A 19,810-nucleotide genomic window follows, 5' to 3' on the forward strand; every position below is an offset into this window, starting at 1 on the left:
TTTTTTCTAATCCTAACCCTGACGTTTCATTCCCTTAACTCTAACCCTAACCCTAGAACCTATAGAAACGAAGTGCACCCCACCCTATAGGGGGGTGCAATTTCACATTTTACCCTATATACCCTAACTCTAACCCTAACTCTAACACTAACCTAACCCTAACTATCCTAACCCTATATATATATATATATAAAAAAGTAATCTTGAGATCTTCAACACTGTATTACTTATCACATCTGGTCTTTGATTACGACTGGCTGAGACACGTTTAGTAAAATCACTGAAAGGCAGTATTTTGTGGCTTATTGCTTAAACGGCTGAACTAATACAACAAAGCTCTACATAGATGTATTTACATTCAAAACGTGCTCAAGACAGTCAAGGAAAAGTGTGGATTACAGATCATATTCTTTGATAGAAGCCAACTGACCAAACAAAATAAAATAAGAAGAACGAAGCACTTCTGCTGACAAAAGATGATTTTAATGACAGATAAAATATAATTTCTCATCATCAGAACGTCTGGGTGGCTGAATAGAAAACACTTCCCATGCCAGTTTTGTAGAAATGGGTAGAGCTAGTGGATTACAAACTATTAAAGCTACAGTTATCTTCAAAGCCATTGGTCCTACAGTAAAAGCACAAAGTCTGTTGGTCTGGGTTTATGGTTTAATCCAAACACTCCATTAAGAGTCAAAGGATCAGTTTCCTGTTGAAATGTGAATGTCTTATAAAAACACAGCACACCGTATTCATTCTTAAGACTGAAGTCAGTCACATCTCCTGCCCAGAGAGTGCAGTTAAAGCGGTCAATTAGAGGAGACGGTCAGAGTCTGTCTGCTTCACTACTGGCCGTTCTTCACATTAAACATCCTCTCCTGAAACAAACAGAGGACAAACAGATGATGCTGTATGTGCCGATGCCCACATCACTCTAAATAAAGTGCAAACAGAAGAAGGACTAACCCAATCCATTTAATAATGCTTCAAATCACCCAAACAGAGTTAAGAGACTGTCGACAGTCACAAAAGCATTCAGATCACATTTCACAAATATGCATTATTTCTGGAAAATGTGATCACAGAAAAAAAAAACACCTCTCAGATACAAGTTAAGAAAAATGTGTTTTTGTACCTTGATTATGGTCTCGAGTTTGATGGCGTCAGCTGCAAATTTGCGTATCCCATCAGAGAGTTTCTCCACAGCCATGCGGTCCTCGTTGTGTAGCCAGCGGAAGCGCTTCTCATCCAGGTGCACCTGCTCCAGATCACACTGCTTCGCTGAAAGAGAGAGGAGTTTAAATGATCTGATGCGGGCGGTTCAGCGTGAGGGACACGTGTCAGCTGATGCTCACCTCCCTGCGGCGTGAGGGAACAGGTCACCGCGCTGTGGTCCTGACTTAGCTCTCCCAGCAGCCCCGGGGAGATGGTGAGCAGATCACAGCCGGCCAGAGCCTTCACTTGCCCCGTGTTCCTGAAGGAGGCACCCATCACCACCGTCCTGTAGTTGAACTTCTTGTAGTAGTTGTAGATCTTGGTGACACTCTGCACACCTGAGAGAAAGACAGAAGCATGTGCTCGAGTCAGATCAATGTTTCAATGCTCCAAACACACACCTAACCCTAACCACTTATAACTAGAGCTTGATAAAATAAGTATATACTTCTATCTAGTTAGTAGTGCTGGGCATTGATTAAATTTTTTTCATCACGATTAATCATATGCACAAAATTCAATAATGAATTAAAAAGTACTGTATTGCGCACTTTTATTTTAAAAGTGCTGCTGGATGAACCAAAGTGCAATAACATTTGATTTTTCGGAATTAATATTTTTTACATGCTCACACTGTACAAATATAGAGTTTCTCACCACATAATAAATAACCACTCTCCTACATGGTTTCTTTATTTGTTTCTAACAGCAGAAGTAATATTAATATTTATCCATTTATGGATTATTTTATCACACGGTAAAAATGCCCCTCCCTGTAAAGATAGTTTACGGTCTGATATTCAGATTTATTTTGGCTATAAATACACAGTGCGCTGTCATAGACATGCACATAATACCGAATATCACTCCCCATGATTTGTGAATTCAGGTGATGATGTCCTTTGGGCCAAAATCAGTTATTTTTTTCGTAGCGACTCTTAATTGTATAATGCCTATAACTCCAAAAGATGGACTCTTGGAGGAGTGAAACCACTGTCATCTTCACCAGCTTGATCTGTGAACTCTTGTCCATAAACCCCGATGTATGTCCGACAGTAAGGAATGTGAAAGAAAGGCGTTCTGTATAAAGGTGTGTGTATAAGTTCATTTACCTAAATGAATTGGAAACTGGTATTCACTGGAACAGCAAACGTATGACAATATTAGACAAAAAAACGGGAGGCAGAGCAAAGAGAAACATGGCCAGGCGATAACATGCAATTGTGGAAGTTTTTTACAAATCGAGCTCAATCTAAAACAACGTTTTTGTATTCCAGCAATCTGCGTGTTTATTGGTAATAGACATTAAGCACGAAGAATGTTTTACTTTCACATTCCTTACTGGCGGATTACCAAGGGGTTTACGGACAAGAGCTTAGCTGTGAAAAAATTGACAGATCAAGCTGCTAAAGATGACACCAGTTTCACTCCTCTAAGAGTCCAACTTCTGGAGCTATAGGCATTATACAATTAAGAGTCGCTACGAAAAAAGTAAAAAAAAAAAAAAAAAACTATTTTATAGCCAAAGAAATCTGAATATCAGACCATAAATAATCTTTACTGCGGTCCTCCCTGCGTCTATAAACGAGAATCCAAAACTGGTGGGAGGTTGTCCTGCTCTACTTCACAGTTGTCGTGTGAAAGGAGTTTTATAATGACAGGACACATCTTTATACAACACTTTATTCAAAAGGAAGAGCCGCTCTTTCTGTGTCATTGCACATGCGCAGTACTTTCAGTTTCGTTGTTCAACCCGATCGAGTGTTTACATGCACTCTCAATCGTATTAGAAGAGGAATAAACCACCCCCTTCAATCTGATCGAAATTTGATTCAGATCGTGCTCAATCGGATCGATTAAGGTGTTTACAGGAAGTCTTTTCAATCCGATTAAGCCGTCAATCCAATTACAAATGGATTATTTGGTTCCATCCATGTAAACGTAGCCGGTCACAGTTGTGTCTCAAAAATGCACCGAATATGCATTGTGTGTGAATGTGTGTATTTCTCTAATATTCTGAATGATGAATGCAGCAGCAGCACATCTTGTGGCTTCAGCTAATTAAAATAAAAACATCAAAACGCAACCAGGACCCTAAAATCATCTCTGCATCAGGTTACATCTCGTGCACCGTGTATTATCTCCCTGATGCACAGCCTGATTTCAATTCTACCATTTCTGCATCTGAATGCAAATTATATTTATAAATAATATTCCTTTTTTTTTTTTTTTGATTCCCAGTATCCTCGTCGCAGGCACTCATTTCTACATGTGTTTGTTTTCTGTCAGCTCTCACTCCTATAAATGAAAAAAAAAGCATGAAACTATCCTTTGCTTTATTTTGTTATTGATGGTGTACCGACGGTATATCGACAGCGCTTTATTGCCCAGGCCTCAGCTCAACATCAAACTCTTTGCGCTCCCTTTGTTCATTGCTGAACGTTTCCCTCTATGGAGTTAGATTGACTGATTTGGACTGCTGCCTTGAACCGAAGCAGGCGAGCACACAACGATACGCCCGGTGTGTGATATCTGCACGGTCACATGACACTTCTACCTGCTTCACAATACACCTAAAGAGCACTATGTACGGAATACGAGATGACGAATGTTTCTCTTCGAGCTAAAAATAAAACTTCTGTTATCAGAGAACATGCCTGGATCTTCATGGGGCTCATAGTTTTTGCGGTCTGTGTTTTCTTTGTACCAGTCCAGGATACGCCCCACGAAGGGCGAGATGAGGGTGACGTGAGCCTCGGCACACGCAACAGCCTGAGCGAAGGAGAACAGCAGAGTCATGTTGCAGTGGATCCCGTCCTTCTCCTCCAGCTCCCTGATGAAACACACACACAGACGTCAGCAGATCAGCTCTCACGCCGTTTATTAATAACACAGCTGTATATGAAGCAGTCAGCTTCACATGGTGTTTGTGGTCATGACGGCAGACATGAGCAACACCTGAAGATGTGTGACACATGAACATCATCTTATAATCTTAATGAACACTCACTGTCCGGCCTGAATGCCCTCCCACGTGGAGGAGAGTTTGATGAGGATGCGCTCCTTACTGACTCCTGCCTCCTCATAGAGAGAGATAAGCCTCCGAGCACGAGACACCATCGCCTCCTTATCAAAGGACAGCCTGGATCACACACACACACCACACACCGATGATTCAAAAGTCATGTGTGTTTTTGTCTCTCTCTTGAGCATGTGTGTGTTAATCAGTAAATCTCTGGTTCGCACAACAGCACAAAGAGGCAATTATGAACAGTAACATTGGTGTCGAAGAAAAGCAGCAGTAAGTGTCGTCCTGTCACCAGACACAAGCGCTGCTTTCATCCTCGAGTCTCAGCTCCAGCTCTTTAGGACACAAGGAAATGTGGACGGAGGATTCAAAATAAATCCGTTTACTGGAATATTCTTGATTACACAAGAGTCATTTTAAAGGTCATCAGCTGCGCTCTTTATGTAACGTTTCATTATTAATAGGAATAATGCCAGCTGCCCTGTTGAAATATGTTGAACATTTATACTGCAAAGATAAAATGATTGTGCCATATGTGAAGATGGGGGAGCATTTTTCTATGTGTCAGGTTTTTTTTTTTTTTTTTTATTAGAAACTCTTCTAGATAGCATACAGTCGTGTATGGTCACTGAGCACCCTCACTCATCGTATTGATACACACTACTGTCACATCACTCTTACCTGGCATCGACTTCAGTGGAGACCCGGCCAGGAACCTTCTTTAAGATCTCCAAACCAAAGTTCACAAACAGCTTGTCCATGGCATTGGTCACCTGCTCCTCCTCACTCCTGCAATCACAGAGACACACATTAGACCTGTGAGAAACTGACAGAGATCAGATCCGTGTCCTCCGTGCTCTCACCCGCCGTTAGCGATGCCGTATTTGATGGCCTGCTCCACGAGAGGCTGGTAGATGGACATCTTAGCTGCAGCCAGGATCAGAGAAGGATTGGTGGTGGCATCCTGAGGCTTGTACTCTTCAATAGCTGCGGAGAAGAGGAAACGAGGAAGATTACAGCGAGTGCAATCTCAACAGTGTTCTTGAAGACGTCTAGGTCACATAAATAACTAAAGAAAAAAGACTGAACCATACTTTGTATATGAATAAAATAAATATTGAATATCAATTATATGTATTGATCATTTCAGTTCATTAATGTTAACAGAAGCAACTTCAACATTAAAATATATTAGTTAAATGTTGAAACTAACAATCTAGAGGGCCATCTTTAAGTATCTACACAAAGGCCATAGCATTGAATTTACATGCATGTGAATTTTGTACGTATACTCACACTTTAATCGCTTCTATTCTAGAACACGTGATGATTATCTAATCAAAATAACAAAATATGTCAGTCGCACAAAGTGCAGCGCCGCGTCTAGAACTCGTCTAGAGACACACAGTTCAAGCAGATGTCTAAAACAGATAATTTAATCACCAAACGGGTGAAAATTCACTTCAAGAATGGTCAAAAGCAGTTAGCCTAACCCTAAAGAGCAAAACCCAAAGAAAATGCGATCAATATTATAGCTCTCTAAATGAAGCATTCATGTGTGAATCAACATACCAGTGTGCTTTCTCTTAACACTCCAACTTAATTAGCTAACAAATGAAGAAACAGTCGAGCTACAGAGAAGGACAGCAGCTTGTGAGTGTTTTACCTTGTTTTCTCATCAGACTAGTGTGTGATCGTCATTGCTAGGAAAGTTTTTGGTTTAAATTGTGTGTCTTACCCTGGTTAATACGTGCTGAAAGTGGAGCTTGGTTTTGCGTTTGCCTGACGCGGGACTGCCTGGTTTCGATCTGCTAAATAGTGAGGCGTGGCCAGCTGACTTCAATCACAGATAATCAGACTAATACAAGCGCTAAGTTTCACCGGGGCAGCGGTCGCGGCAGCCCTCGTGTGAGCCCTCCTCGTGTGAAGACGGACGAGTGTAAAGACAATCGACTCTACCTGTGCGACTCCACCGAGCAAGGACACCGACAGGGCACTTGAGTATTGCTTTTTTTCCTCTTTCTTCACTTTTTGTATACCTTGTTCTCAAATATCTTACACTTGTAGTCACTATGAGCTTTCAGATCTCTACTATCACTACTAACACTCGGAGAGCACGCTATGGACGTCGCAGGAAGGCCTGTCTGACAAACCTACGGCCTGTCCCTCTGACCTCTACTACTACGCTCTCTATTCCAGTTGGTCTCTGGAACTGCCAGTCTGCAGTTAACAAAGCCGACTTCATTTCTTCTCTTGCTACTCATTCCGGTCTCAACCTCATGGCACTGACAGAGACATGGATCAAACCTGAAGATACTGCCACCCCTGAAGCCCTCTCCACTAATTTCACTTGTTCCCACACTCCTCGTACCACTGGGAGGGGTGGAGGGACAGGTCTCCTTATATCAAAAGAATGGAAATTTGATCTTCAGCCATCACCTACAGGTACTGGTTCATTTGAATCACATGCCATTACTGTAACCCACCCTGTTAAAATCCACTTTGTGGTCATTTATCGTCCCCCAGGTCAATTGGGAAACTTCTTGGAGGAGTATGATGTGCTGCTATCAAACTTTCCTGAAGATGGTACTCCTCTGGTACTGCTTGGTGACTTCAACATCCACCTAGATAAACCCCAGGCTGCTGACTTCAAAACTCTGCTCTCCTCATTTGATCTCAAGCTAGTGTCTACTACAGCGACTCACAAATCAGGCAACCAACTGGACCTCATCTACACGCGCTGTTGCTCTGTGGACAACTCTTCAGTTGCTCCACTGCACACCTCAGACCACTTCCTCATTACTGCTAACCTAGCACTTACTCCTGAAGTGCCTCACACTCCAACACAGGTCACCTTTCGACGGAACCTACGCTCACTTTCTCCATCTCGCTTATCTTCTGTGGTTTCATCCTCGCTTCCTGCACTCTCTCAGTTCTCTGCTCTGGACACGAACAGCGCTACGGACACTCTTTGCTCCACTTTAACATCTTACTTGGGCAACTTTTGCCCACTGTTGTCTAGACCAGCACGCACTGCCCCATCTGCCCCCTGGCTGTCTGAGGTTCTCCGTGAACATCGCTCTAAACTCAGGGCTGCAGAGAGGAAATGGCAGAAATCAAGAAACTCTACAGACCTCAGTGTGTATCAGTCTCTCCTCTCTTCCTTCTCTGCAAATGTCTTCACGGCTAAAACATCCTACTACCACAACAAAATTAACAGCTGTTGTGACGCTCGGACACTCTTCAAGACTTTCTCTTCTCTTCTTAATCCGCCGCCACCACCTCCTCCATCGACTCTTACAGCGGACGACTTTGCAGTTTTCTTCACAAATAAGACAAGATCCATCAGCGACCAATTCTCCACACCGCAGACTGAGGACAACTTCACAATGACCGACGCACACTCTTTCTCCTCCTTCTCCCCACTCTCAGAGATGGACGTCTCCAAACTTCTCCTGTCCAATCCTTTCAATGAAAGGTATCCCTTCTTCCATTCATTGCAAAGACACTTGAGCGAGCTGTGTTCAACCAGCTTTCTATGTTCCTTGTACAGAACAACCTCCTGGACAGCAACCAATCTGGCTTCAAAAGTGGCCACTCAACTAAGACTGCTCTGCTCTCGGTTACTGAAGCCCTGCGACTAGCAAGAGCAGCTTCAAAATCCTCAGTACTCATCTTACTGGACCTTTCTGCTGCTTTTGACACGGTTGATCACCAGATTCTCCTGTCCACCCTCAGAAAGATGGGCATCTCTGGAACAGCACTCCTGTGGGTTAAGTCCTACCTCTCTGACAGATCCTTCAGTGTGTCTTGGAGGGGTGATGTTTCAAAGTCACACCACATTGCTACTGGGGTTCCTCAAGGCTCAGTACTTGGACCACTTCTCTTCTCAATCTACATGACAAAATTAGGATCTGTCATTCAGAAGCATGGCTTTTCTTATCACTGCTACGCTGATGACACCCAACTCTACCTCTCATTCCAACCAGATGATCCGACGGTAGCTGCTCGCATTTCAGCCTGTCTGAGTGAGATTTCTAGCTGGATGAATGACCATCACCTTCAGCTTAACCTTACGAAGACAGAACTCCTGGTGATTCCAGCTAACCCATTGCTTCATCACAACTTCTCTATACAGCTGGGCTCATCAACCATTACTCCTTCGAGGACAGCCAGAAACCTAGGAGTTGTGATCGATCATCAGTTAAGCTTCACAGACCACATTGCTACAACGACCCGGTCCTGCAGGTTTTCCTTATACAACATTAGGAAGATTAGACACTTCCTGTCAGAGCAAGCAACCCAACTTCTTGTCCAAGCTCTTGTTCTCTCCAGACTGGACTATTGTAATGCTCTCCTGTCCTGGCGGGCCTTCCTGCATGTACTGTCAAGCCTCTGCAATTGATCCAGAATGCAGCAGCGAGTGTTGTCTTCAATGAGCCAAAAAAAGCTCACGTTACTCCTCTCCTCATCAGGTTACACTAGCTACCAGTAGCTGCTCGCATCAAATTCAAGGTACTGATGCTTGCCTACAAGACGACCACTGGCACGGCACCAACTTACCTCAACTCATTGGTTAAATCTTATGTGCCCTCCAGAAGTTTGCGCTCTGCAAGTGATCGACGCCTTGTGGTACCATCCCTAAGAAGTTCAAAATCACTCTCACGGACCTTTTCCTGGACTGTGCCCAGCTGGTGGAATGACCTCCCAATCTCAATTCGTACAGCTGAGTCTTAACTCATTTTCAAGAAACAGCTAAAGACTCATCTTTTTCGCCTGCACTTAACCAGCTAACACTAGCACTTTTCCTTTTCTTGTCTTTTAATAAAAATAAAAAAAAAAGAAACCTGACTATGCGTTCTATACTAGACTAACTGAGACTTGTCATGGCACTTGTATACTGTTGTTGTTCTCTTGTTGACCTGACTGCTTCTATTGTTCTCATTTGTAAGTCGCTTTGGATAAAAGCGTCTGCTAAATGATTAAATGTAAAATGTAAATGTAATTAATGTGACCAGCTTGGTATTAACTAATGCCAATAGATTGTAACAATCGTGACATTAATCATTTGTGTGTGTTAATGTCTCTAGAGTAAGGACACTCAGGTCAAAGACCATATATATCTATGATCAAATAATCTATACTTGCTCAAAATGTGCTAACACAATAGAACCAAGTCATTTGATTAAGCCTAGATCATTACAAAGCAATCACCAGATTAGTATAACCAAACATAATAAATAAGGCTTGAGTGACATCGACTTACACTCAACTACAGGGTATAAATGAACATGTATCTTTCTGTTCAGGGAGCTTCTCTTGGTTGAGAACGGTGGGCTCCCGGCCATCAATAAACTTTATTCCTGTAAAGAGCAACATGAGAGTAGTGTGTGTTCTGTGCTGCGCAGCTGAGGACTCGAAGTACATTCACAGGGCCACAGCACACACAGTGATCGTGTTGGAGACTCTAGACTATATACTGTGAGCTAGTATTAATGACCCTGTGTCTGTCCAGTGAAGTGACGGTCTAAAGATGTGAGGTTTAAGGGAGGGTTGATAGTTTCTTGAGACGTGGTCACCATACTCCAGGAATGGTAGTACTGGATTGTACAGAAGTGGTAGAAGAACCTCTACATCCCTGAAAGACAGCGGAGACCAGGACAACTAGAGCCCCAGATACAGATCCCCTGTAAAGACCTTGTCTCAGAGGAGCACCAGGACAAGACCACAGGAAACAGATGATTCTTCGGCACAATCTGACTTTGCTGCAGTCTGGAATTGAACTACTGGTTTCGTCTGGTCAGAGGAGAACTGGCCCCCCAACTGAGTCTGGTTTCTCCCAAGGTTTTTTTCTCCATTCTGTCACCGATGGAGTTTCGGTTCCTTGCCGCTGTCGCCTCTGGCTTGCTTAGTTGGGGACACTTCATCTACAGCGATATCGTTGACTTGATTGCAAATAAATGCACAGACACTATTTAACTAAACAGAGATGACATCACTGAATTCAATGATGAACTGCCTTTAACTATCATTTTGCATTATTGACACTGTTTTCCTAATGAATGTTGTTCAGTTGCTTTGACGCAATCGGTTTTGTTTAAAGAATTAAATAAATGACTTGGTACTGGAGTATTGTATTATGTTACTGACAACTGGAGGAGGTCTGAATTTTCCCTGGCAAGAACATCAAGATTCATAAATGTAATTATTTTAATTTTACTGTTGTTTTATAAAATAAAATTTAAGACAATAATAATGATAATTACAACAGATCTGTTAATACACTTATAACATTCACACAGTGTTCAAATTAGGATCTGTAATATTCTCAAATCTTTTAAAAGAAGTTTCTGGGTTTAATTGTACAGTAAAAAATACATGTCTGATTCAAGAAGGAATTAATTTGCCTGATTTAATTTTCAAGTTAATTTGTGCTTTGTTAATACGGTGTCTGCTGGAATGTTAAAAATGTTCAGTGTTAAATATTTTTAAATTGTTGTTTTGTAATTGATTTTTTTTCCTTTGAAAAGCAAGACAAAACAGTAAAAAAAGCACATTTTGGACATTTAATTTATGCAATGGTGAAAAAAAAAAAAAAAAAAAGGCAAAATACAATAGAAGAAAAAAAAAAAACACTTGACAAACCGTGTTCAGATTCAGCCAATAATTTTCATTTCGATGCATCCCGAACAGAAATCAGGAGTATTTATTTATTTATTTTTTTTAATGAGAGAGATCTGTTAATGATTCACACATTACTGGTTTTGTGTCTGCCACATGGATTCTGATTGTCAGTCAATGTTTTTATCATTCATCAGCTAAAGAAGATGAGAAACACCTTTACATAAACGCACTAGTATACATAAGCTTTCAGCCGAGCCATAGCTGTACACACACACACACACACAGACAGACACACAGACAGACACACACACACACAGACACAGACAGACACACACACACACACACACACACACAGACAGACAGACACAGACAGACACACAGACAGACAAACACACACAGACAGACAGACAGACACACACAGACACAGATACAGACAGACAGACAGACAGACACACACACACACAGACAGACACACACACACACACATTGATCGAGCGCCTCATCATGACAAACACACACACACACACAGACAGACACACACACACAGACAGACACACACACAGACAGACACACACACATAGAGACAGACAGACACAGACAGACACACACACACAGACAGACACACACACACAGACAGACACACAGACAGACACACACACACACACAGATACAGACACACACACATAGAGACAGACAGACACACACACAGACAGACACACAGACACACACACACACACACACAGACAGACAGACACACACATTGATCGAGCGCCTCATCATGACACTGCAGAAACCACAGAGAGGGCAGCTTCTTCATTAAATCACTTCTTCCTGGAGTAAAAGCAAACACTGAGATCACTGATCAGTGCTGAGTTTCACAAGACAGGGTTAGGCAATGAAATCAATCTAATGCAAGTTACAACCGTCTGATTCATGCAAGAACCAACTCTGGATGTGATCCGAAGCTCCTGTCTGTGTCCTGATGAGTTACAGTGACTGTCAAGAACAACTTAATTTAAATGCATTTAAAAATAACACTTTTGTACAAAGTTCATGTGTAAATCAAGATAAGGCTTAGCCTCAATATTAGTGATTGAACTATTATCGTGTTTTAACCACCTTCGATGAGATCTGATTCCATCATTAAGGTTTTTTCGGATTTCAAGAGGAAACAATCCAAGTGCAGATAAAAATGTATAAATATTTTAATAAACGCACGAAAGATGATTAATATTAATAAGCAAGGCATTCCATAATTAGTCGGGTGACAATCGCCCACTTTCAAAGATCGGCCTCTCGGCCAATCAGAGAGACCTTCTCTGTAGAACGCTTAATATTCATGAGATGAGCCTCTTCGCTTCCGGGTCTCGGCATGATTCTACAGAGTACTGTATATATTTTTTTCATCACACAGATTTAGTTTACATTAAACTAATCACCGAGATCACGTGTTTTACTCAGCTCTAGTTAACTCACTATTTAAATGTAACTATTTTATGCGTTCCGCTAAACGTGCTTTCCAATTCATACCGTAAGTGAGAAGACACTAGTTCCTCCCTGTGGGTTAACTTTATTAATCATTAACCAAATAACGTGCAAGCGTTTTTTCTTTGGGAAACGGGAAGAAAAGCTCAGAGTTTTCTGTACACAGGCAGCATAAGTTAATCGACGCTTAATGAAGTGACGCATGAGCGCTTATAAACTCTCTGTGCTCTAAACTGACTCAACATTAACTAACGGACACATTTGTAAGAAAAGTACCGTTAAAGTCGCCCGTGTCTGCAACGACCACCGTGTATTTCTTGATCTGCTCCAGCGCAGACTCCATCTTTCGCCGTTTGTCCGGTGACACAGACATAATCCCGAAAAACCGAGATTTTATAACCGAGCAGACAAAAGACACGACCGTCAGAGAAGAGAGGCGGATACGCGCCTGCTTGGGGGCGGGGCCACGGCTCATGACGCCATCGCCTAACAACCAATGATGAAAGATTACAGTTTTTTACAGACGCTAGGACACATTTCTCAATACTTAGGTCACTTTTGCTAAACTCTTCACACAGTTCTCCTAACCAACTTTCATGTGTAAAACAAGGACACATCTCTGTTTATAATTCACTGCAATGTATGTTACTGGAATGAATCAGACATGATGCAGAATTTGTCAATATTTTATGTCGTTTTTTTTTTTTTTTTTTTTTTTTGCACTGAATAATTCCAAAATAGAAGAAATTGTATACACACCATCCACTGATACCAATACAATAGTAATGCTAATCTACTAATTGTCCAATTGTTATTATAGCATTTAATTTTAAGATTTAAAATATATTTCATTCAAATATTACTGTAGAAATGTAGCAAATTGCTGTCTTATTCAGTTTTGTATTATGTTATTGTTTTGAACATAAGTTTAACAGTTTTGAAAACAGTATGTAAGCATGTGCAAATTGACTTGTACGTACAAAGAGTTTTGGCAGTTGTTGTGTCTGAGTGAGAAATTAATTCATGAAATTTGAGAGATGTAGTCATTGAATGCATTTTGTGCCAAAGCAATGATAATCGATCCTCAGTTTAGCCCAAATAGACTTCTGTTGTGCTCACTGTGTGAAGAGTTTTGCAAAAGTGACCTAAGTATTGAAAAATGTGTCCTAGCGTCTGTAAAAAACTGTATGTTCTAAAATGTAAATAAATCATGTCAAAGAATGTCCCTCTTTTCTTTGAAGAAAATATTACTTTGTATGAAGTCACTGAAATAGTTCCAACTGTAAAGATGAGAAGTGAGTATTTTCTGTATTGGTGTTTGATGCGAGTGTTTCTCCTCTCGGTGTGTTCTGAGTGACGGTGTGTGTTATCTCAGCGAGGGGTGTGTGTAGTGTTTTTCCTCTCGGTGTGTTCTGAGTGACAGTGTGTGTTATCTCAGTGAGGGGTGTGTGTGGTGTTTCTCCTCTCGGTGTGTTCTGAGTGACGGTGTGTGTTATCTCAGCGAGGGTTGTGTGTGGTGTTTCTCCTCTCGGTGTGTTCTGAGTGACGGTGTGTGTGTTATCTCAGCGAGGGTCGTGTGTAGTGTTTCTCCTCTCGGTGTCTTCTGAGTGACGGCGTGTGTTATCTCAGCGAGGGGTGTGTGTAGTGTTTTTCCTCTCGGTGTGTTCTGAGTGACGGTGTGTGTTATCTCAGTGAGGGTCGTGTGTAGTGTTTCTCCTATCGGTGTGTTCTGAGTGACGGTGTGTGGTGTTTCTCCTCTCGGTGTGTTCTGAGTGATGGTGTGTGTTATCTCAGTGAGGGTCGTGTGTAGTGTTTCTCCTCTCGTCTGAGTGACGGTGTGTGTGTTATCCCAGTGAGGGTCGTGTGTAATGTTTTTCCTCTCGGTGTGTTCCGAGTGACGGTGTGTGTTATCTCAGTGTGTTCCGAGTGACGGTGTGTGTTATCTCAGTGTGTTCCGAGTGACCGTGTGTGTTATCTCAGTGTGTTCTGAGTGACGGTGTGTGTTATCTCAGTGAGGGTTGTGTGTGGTGTTTCTCCTCTCGGTGTGTTCTGAGTGACGGTGTGTGTTATCTCAGTGAGGGTTGTGTGTGGTGTTTCTCCTCTCGGGGGGGGGGTTCTGAGTGACGGTGTGTGTGTTATCTCAGCGAGGGTTGTGTGTGGTGTTTTGCCTCTCGGTGTGTTCTGAGTGACGGTGTGTGTTATCTCGGCGAGGGTTGTGTGTGGTGTTTTTCCTCTCGGTGTGTTCTGAGTGACGGTGTGTGTTATCTCAGTGAGGGTTGTGTGTGGTGTTTCTCCTCTCGGGGGGAGGGGGGGGGTTCTGAGTGACGGTGTGTGTGTTATCTCAGCGAGGGTTGTGTGTGGTGTTTTGCCTCTCGGTGTCTTCTGAGTGACGGTGTGTGTTATCTCAGTGAGGGTTGTGTGTGGTGTTTCTCCTCTCGAGGAGGTTCTGAGTGACGGTGTGTGTGTTATCTCAGCGAGGGTTGTGTGTGGTGTTTCGCCTCTCGGTGTCTTCTGAGTGACGGTGTGTGTTATCTCAGTGAGGGTTGTGTGTGGTGTTTCTCCTCTCGGTGTGTTCTGAGTGACGGTGTGTGTGTTATCTCAGCGAGGGTCGTGTGTAGTGTTTCTCCTCTCGGTGTGTTCCGAGTGACGGTGTGTGTTATCTCGGCGAGGGTTGTGTGTGGTGTTTCTCCTCTCGGTGTGTTCCGAGTGACGGTGTGTGTTATCTCAGCGAGGGTTGTGTGTGGTGTTTTGCCTCTCGGTGTGTTCTGAGTGACGGTGTGTGTTATCTCAGCGAGGGTTGTGTGTGGTGTTTCTCCTCTCGAGGAGGTTCTGAGTGACGGTGTGTGTTATCTCAGCGAGGGTTGTGTGTGGTGTTTCTCCTCTCGAGGAGGTTCTGAGTGACGGTGTGTGTTATCTCAGCGAGGGTTGTGTGTGGTGTTTCTCCTCTCGAGGAGGTTCTGAGTGACGGTGTGTGTTATCTCAGCGAGGGTTGTGTGTGGTGTTTCGCCTCTCGGTGTCTTCTGAGTGACGGTGTGTGTTATCTCAGTGAGGGTTGTGTGTGGTGTTTCTCCTCTCGGTGTGTTCTGAGTGACGGTGTGTGTTATCTCAGTGAGGATTGTGTGTGGTGTTTCGCCTCTCGGTGTGTTCCGAGTGACGGTGTGTGTTATCTCAGTGAGGGTCGTGTGTGGTGTTTCTTCTCTCGGTGTGTTCCGAGTGACGGTGTGTGTTATCTCAGTGAGGGGTGTGTGTGGTGTTTCTCCTCTCGGTGTGTTCTGAGTGACGGTGTGTGTTATCTCAGTGAGGGTCGTGTGTGGTGTTTCTCCTCTCGGTGTGTTCTGAGTGACGGTGTGTGTTATCTCAGCGAGGGTCGTGGGTGGTGTTTCTCCTCTCGGTGTGTTCTGAGTGACGGTGTGTGTTATCTCAGTAAGGGTTGTGTGTGGTGTTTCTCCTCTCGGTTTGTTCTGAGTGACGGTGTGTGTTATCTCAGTGAGGGTTGTGTGTGGTGTTTCGCCTCTCGGTGTCTTCTGAGTGACGGTGTGTGTTATCTCAGCGAGGGTCGTGTGTGGTGTTTTTCCTCTCTGTGTGTTCTGAGTGATGGTGTGTGTTATCTCAGTGAGGGTTGTGTGTGGTGTTTCGCCTCTCTGTGTCTTCTGAGTGACGGTGTGTGTGTTATCTCAGCGAGGGTCGTGTGTGGTGTTTTTCCTCTTGGTGTGTTCTGAGTGACGGTGTGTGTGTTATCTCAGCGAGGGTTGTGCGTGGTGTTTCTCCTCTCGGTGTGTTCTGAGTGATGGTGTGTGTTATCTCGGCGAGGGTGGTGTGTGGTGTTTCGCCTCTCTGTGTCTTCTGAGTGACGGTGTGTGTGTTATCTCAGCGAGGGTCGTGTGTGGTGTTTTTCCTCTAAGTGTGTTCCGGGTGACGGTGTGTGTTATCTCAGCGAGGGTCGTGTGACGGTGTGTGTTATCTCAGTGTGTTCCGAGTGACCGTGTGTGTTATCTCAGTGTGTTCTGAGTGACGGTGTGTGTTATCTCAGTGAGGGTTGTGTGTGGTGTTTCTCCTCTCGGTGTGTTCTGAGTGACGGTGTGTGTTATCTCAGTGAGGGTTGTGTGTGGTGTTTCTCCTCTCGGGGGGGGGGTTCTGAGTGACGGTGTGTGTGTTATCTCAGCGAGGGTTGTGTGTGGTGTTTTGCCTCTCGGTGTGTTCTGAGTGACGGTGTGTGTTATCTCGGCGAGGGTTGTGTGTGGTGTTTTTCCTCTCGGTGTGTTCTGAGTGACGGTGTGTGTTATCTCAGTGAGGGTTGTGTGTGGTGTTTCTCCTCTCGGGGGGAGGGGGGGGGTTCTGAGTGACGGTGTGTGTGTTATCTCAGCGAGGGTTGTGTGTGGTGTTTTGCCTCTCGGTGTCTTCTGAGTGACGGTGTGTGTTATCTCAGTGAGGGTTGTGTGTGGTGTTTCTCCTCTCGAGGAGGTTCTGAGTGACGGTGTGTGTGTTATCTCAGCGAGGGTTGTGTGTGGTGTTTCGCCTCTCGGTGTCTTCTGAGTGACGGTGTGTGTTATCTCAGTGAGGGTTGTGTGTGGTGTTTCTCCTCTCGGTGTGTTCTGAGTGACGGTGTGTGTGTTATCTCAGCGAGGGTCGTGTGTAGTGTTTCTCCTCTCGGTGTGTTCCGAGTGACGGTGTGTGTTATCTCGGCGAGGGTTGTGTGTGGTGTTTCTCCTCTCGGTGTGTTCCGAGTGACGGTGTGTGTTATCTCAGCGAGGGTTGTGTGTGGTGTTTTGCCTCTCGGTGTGTTCTGAGTGACGGTGTGTGTTATCTCAGCGAGGGTTGTGTGTGGTGTTTCTCCTCTCGAGGAGGTTCTGAGTGACGGTGTGTGTTATCTCAGCGAGGGTTGTGTGTGGTGTTTCTCCTCTCGAGGAGGTTCTGAGTGACGGTGTGTGTTATCTCAGCGAGGGTTGTGTGTGGTGTTTCTCCTCTCGAGGAGGTTCTGAGTGACGGTGTGTGTTATCTCAGCGAGGGTTGTGTGTGGTGTTTCGCCTCTCGGTGTCTTCTGAGTGACGGTGTGTGTTATCTCAGTGAGGGTTGTGTGTGGTGTTTCTCCTCTCGGTGTGTTCTGAGTGACGGTGTGTGTTATCTCAGTGAGGATTGTGTGTGGTGTTTCGCCTCTCGGTGTGTTCCGAGTGACGGTGTGTGTTATCTCAGTGAGGGTCGTGTGTGGTGTTTCTTCTCTCGGTGTGTTCCGAGTGACGGTGTGTGTTATCTCAGTGAGGGGTGTGTGTGGTGTTTCTCCTCTCGGTGTGTTCTGAGTGACGGTGTGTGTTATCTCAGTGAGGGTCGTGTGTGGTGTTTCTCCTCTCGGTGTGTTCTGAGTGACGGTGTGTGTTATCTCAGCGAGGGTCGTGGGTGGTGTTTCTCCTCTCGGTGTGTTCTGAGTGACGGTGTGTGTTATCTCAGTAAGGGTTGTGTGTGGTGTTTCTCCTCTCGGTTTGTTCTGAGTGACGGTGTGTGTTATCTCAGTGAGGGTTGTGTGTGGTGTTTCGCCTCTCGGTGTCTTCTGAGTGACGGTGTGTGTTATCTCAGCGAGGGTCGTGTGTGGTGTTTTTCCTCTCTGTGTGTTCTGAGTGATGGTGTGTGTTATCTCAGTGAGGGTTGTGTGTGGTGTTTCGCCTCTCTGTGTCTTCTGAGTGACGGTGTGTGTGTTATCTCAGCGAGGGTCGTGTGTGGTGTTTTTCCTCTTGGTGTGTTCTGAGTGACGGTGTGTGTGTTATCTCAGCGAGGGTTGTGCGTGGTGTTTCTCCTCTCGGTGTGTTCTGAGTGATGGTGTGTGTTATCTCGGCGAGGGTGGTGTGTGGTGTTTCGCCTCTCTGTGTCTTCTGAGTGACGGTGTGTGTGTTATCTCAGCGAGGGTCGTGTGTGGTGTTTTTCCTCTAAGTGTGTTCCGGGTGACGGTGTGTGTTATCTCAGCGAGGGTCGTGTGTGGTGTTTCTCCTCTCGGTGTGTTCTGAGTGACGGTGTGTGTTATCTCAGCAAGGGTTGTGTATGGTGTTTCTCCTCTCGGTGTGTTCTGAGTGACGGTGTGTGTTATCTCAGCGAGGGTCGTGTGTAGTGTTTCTCCTCTCGGTGTGTTCTGAGTGACGGTGTGTGTTATCTCAGTGAGGGTTGTGTGTGGTGTTTCTCCTCTAGGTGTGTTCTGAGTGACGGTGTGTGTTATCTCAGCGAGGGTCGTGTGTGGTGTTTCTCCTCTCAGTGTGTTCCGAGTGACGGTGTGTGTTATCTCAGCGAGGGTCGTGTGTGGTGTTTCTCCTCTAGGTGTGTTCTGAGTGACGGTGTGTGTTATCTCAGCGAGGGTCGTGTGTGGTGTTTCTCCTCTCGGTGTGTTCTGAGTGACGGTGTGTGTTTTCTCAGCGAGGGTCGTGTGTGGTGTTTCTCCTCTAGGTGTGTTCTGAGTGACGGTGTGTGTTATCTCAGCGAGGGTCGTGTGTGGTGTTTCTCCTCTCGGTGTGTTCTGAGTGACGGTGTGTGTTATCTCAGCGAGGGTCGTGTGTGGTGTTTCTCCTCTCGGTGTGTTCTGAGTGACGGTGTGTGGTGTTTCTCCTCTCGGTGTGTTCTGAGTGACGGTGTGTGTTATCTCAGCCAGGGTCGTGTGTGGTGTTTCTCCTCTCGGTGTGTTCTGAGAGATGGTGTGTGTTATCTCGGCGAGGGTTGTGTGTAGTGTTTCTCCTCTCGGTGTGTTCTGAGTGACGGTGTGTGTGTTATCTCAGCGAGGGTCGTGTGTGGTGTTTCTCCTCTCGGTGTGTTCTGAGTGACGGTGTGTGTGTTATCTCAGCGAGGGTCGTGTGTAGTGTTTCTCCTCTCTGTGTGTTCTGAGTGACGGTGTGTGTTATCTCAGTGAGGGTCGTGTGTGGTGTTTCTCCTCTCGGTGTGTTCTGATTGACGGTGTGTGTGTTATCTCAGCGAGGGTTGTGTGTGGTGTTTCTCCTCTCGGTGTGTTCTGAGTGACGGTGTGTGTGTTATCTCAGCGAGGGTCGTGTGTAGTGTTTCTCCTCTCTGTGTGTTCTGAGTGACGGTGTGTGTTATCTCAGCGAGGGTCGTGTGTGGTGTTTCTCCTCTCGGTGTGTTCTGAGTGACGGTGTGTGTGTTATCTCAGCGAGGGTTGTGTGTAGTGTTTCTCCTCTCGGTGTGTTCTGAGTGACGGTGTGTGTGTTATCTCAGCGAGGGTTGTGTGTAGTGTTTCTCCTCTCTGTGTGTTCTGAGTGACGGTGTGTGTTATCTCAGTGAGGGTTGTGTGTAGTGTTTGGCTGCACTGAGCCTGTTTTGAGCCATGTGTTAAGAGTTGTGTTGCTTGGAATGAGTTTTGCAGCTGATGTGAACTGTTTAGCTCAGGTGACTGTTGGTAGTGCAGACTGTAGTTAGTCTTTTGCACATGTAGCTTCAGTTGTGCTCACTGTCGTTTAGCAATCGAAAAAAACT

General features: G+C 44.7%; 1 protein-coding gene across 1 annotated transcript; it reads right to left on the minus strand.

Annotated features, from left to right (window-relative positions):
* Positions 1-467: 467 nt before the first annotated feature.
* On the minus strand, positions 468-12,856 carry taldo1 (transaldolase 1). The gene is made up of 8 exons (XM_059564479.1): positions 12,629-12,856; positions 5,107-5,230; positions 4,925-5,032; positions 4,226-4,357; positions 3,873-4,048; positions 1,356-1,553; positions 1,136-1,281; positions 468-878 (listed from the first exon to the last, which is right to left on the minus strand). The coding sequence occupies exons 1-8, from the start codon at positions 12,825-12,827 to the stop codon at positions 846-848; spliced, it is 1,116 nt and encodes a 371-aa protein (XP_059420462.1). The 5' UTR covers positions 12,828-12,856; the 3' UTR covers positions 468-845.
* Between the last annotated feature and the right edge of the window lie 6,954 nt (positions 12,857-19,810).

The sequence above is a fragment of the Carassius carassius genome, chromosome 13, assembly GCF_963082965.1.
Source record: "Carassius carassius chromosome 13, fCarCar2.1, whole genome shotgun sequence".
Classification (NCBI taxonomy): Eukaryota; Metazoa; Chordata; class Actinopteri; order Cypriniformes; family Cyprinidae; genus Carassius; species Carassius carassius.

What these genes read in the sequence shown, in the direction of transcription:
- taldo1 (XM_059564479.1), bottom strand. Translation starts at nt 12,827, where the DNA reads ATGAGCCGTGGCCCCGCCCCCAAGCAGGCGCGTATCCGCCTCTCTTCT. An exon ending in GAGGGCATTCAGGCCGGACA is followed by an intron (nt 4,049 to 4,225) that starts GTGAGTGTTCAT and finishes GTGTTTCATCAG; the next exon opens with GGAGCTGGAGGAGAAGGACG. An exon ending in TGAGCCCCATGAAGATCCAG is followed by an intron (nt 1,554 to 3,872) that starts GCATGTTCTCTG and finishes TCTTTCTCTCAG; the next exon opens with GTGTGCAGAGTGTCACCAAG.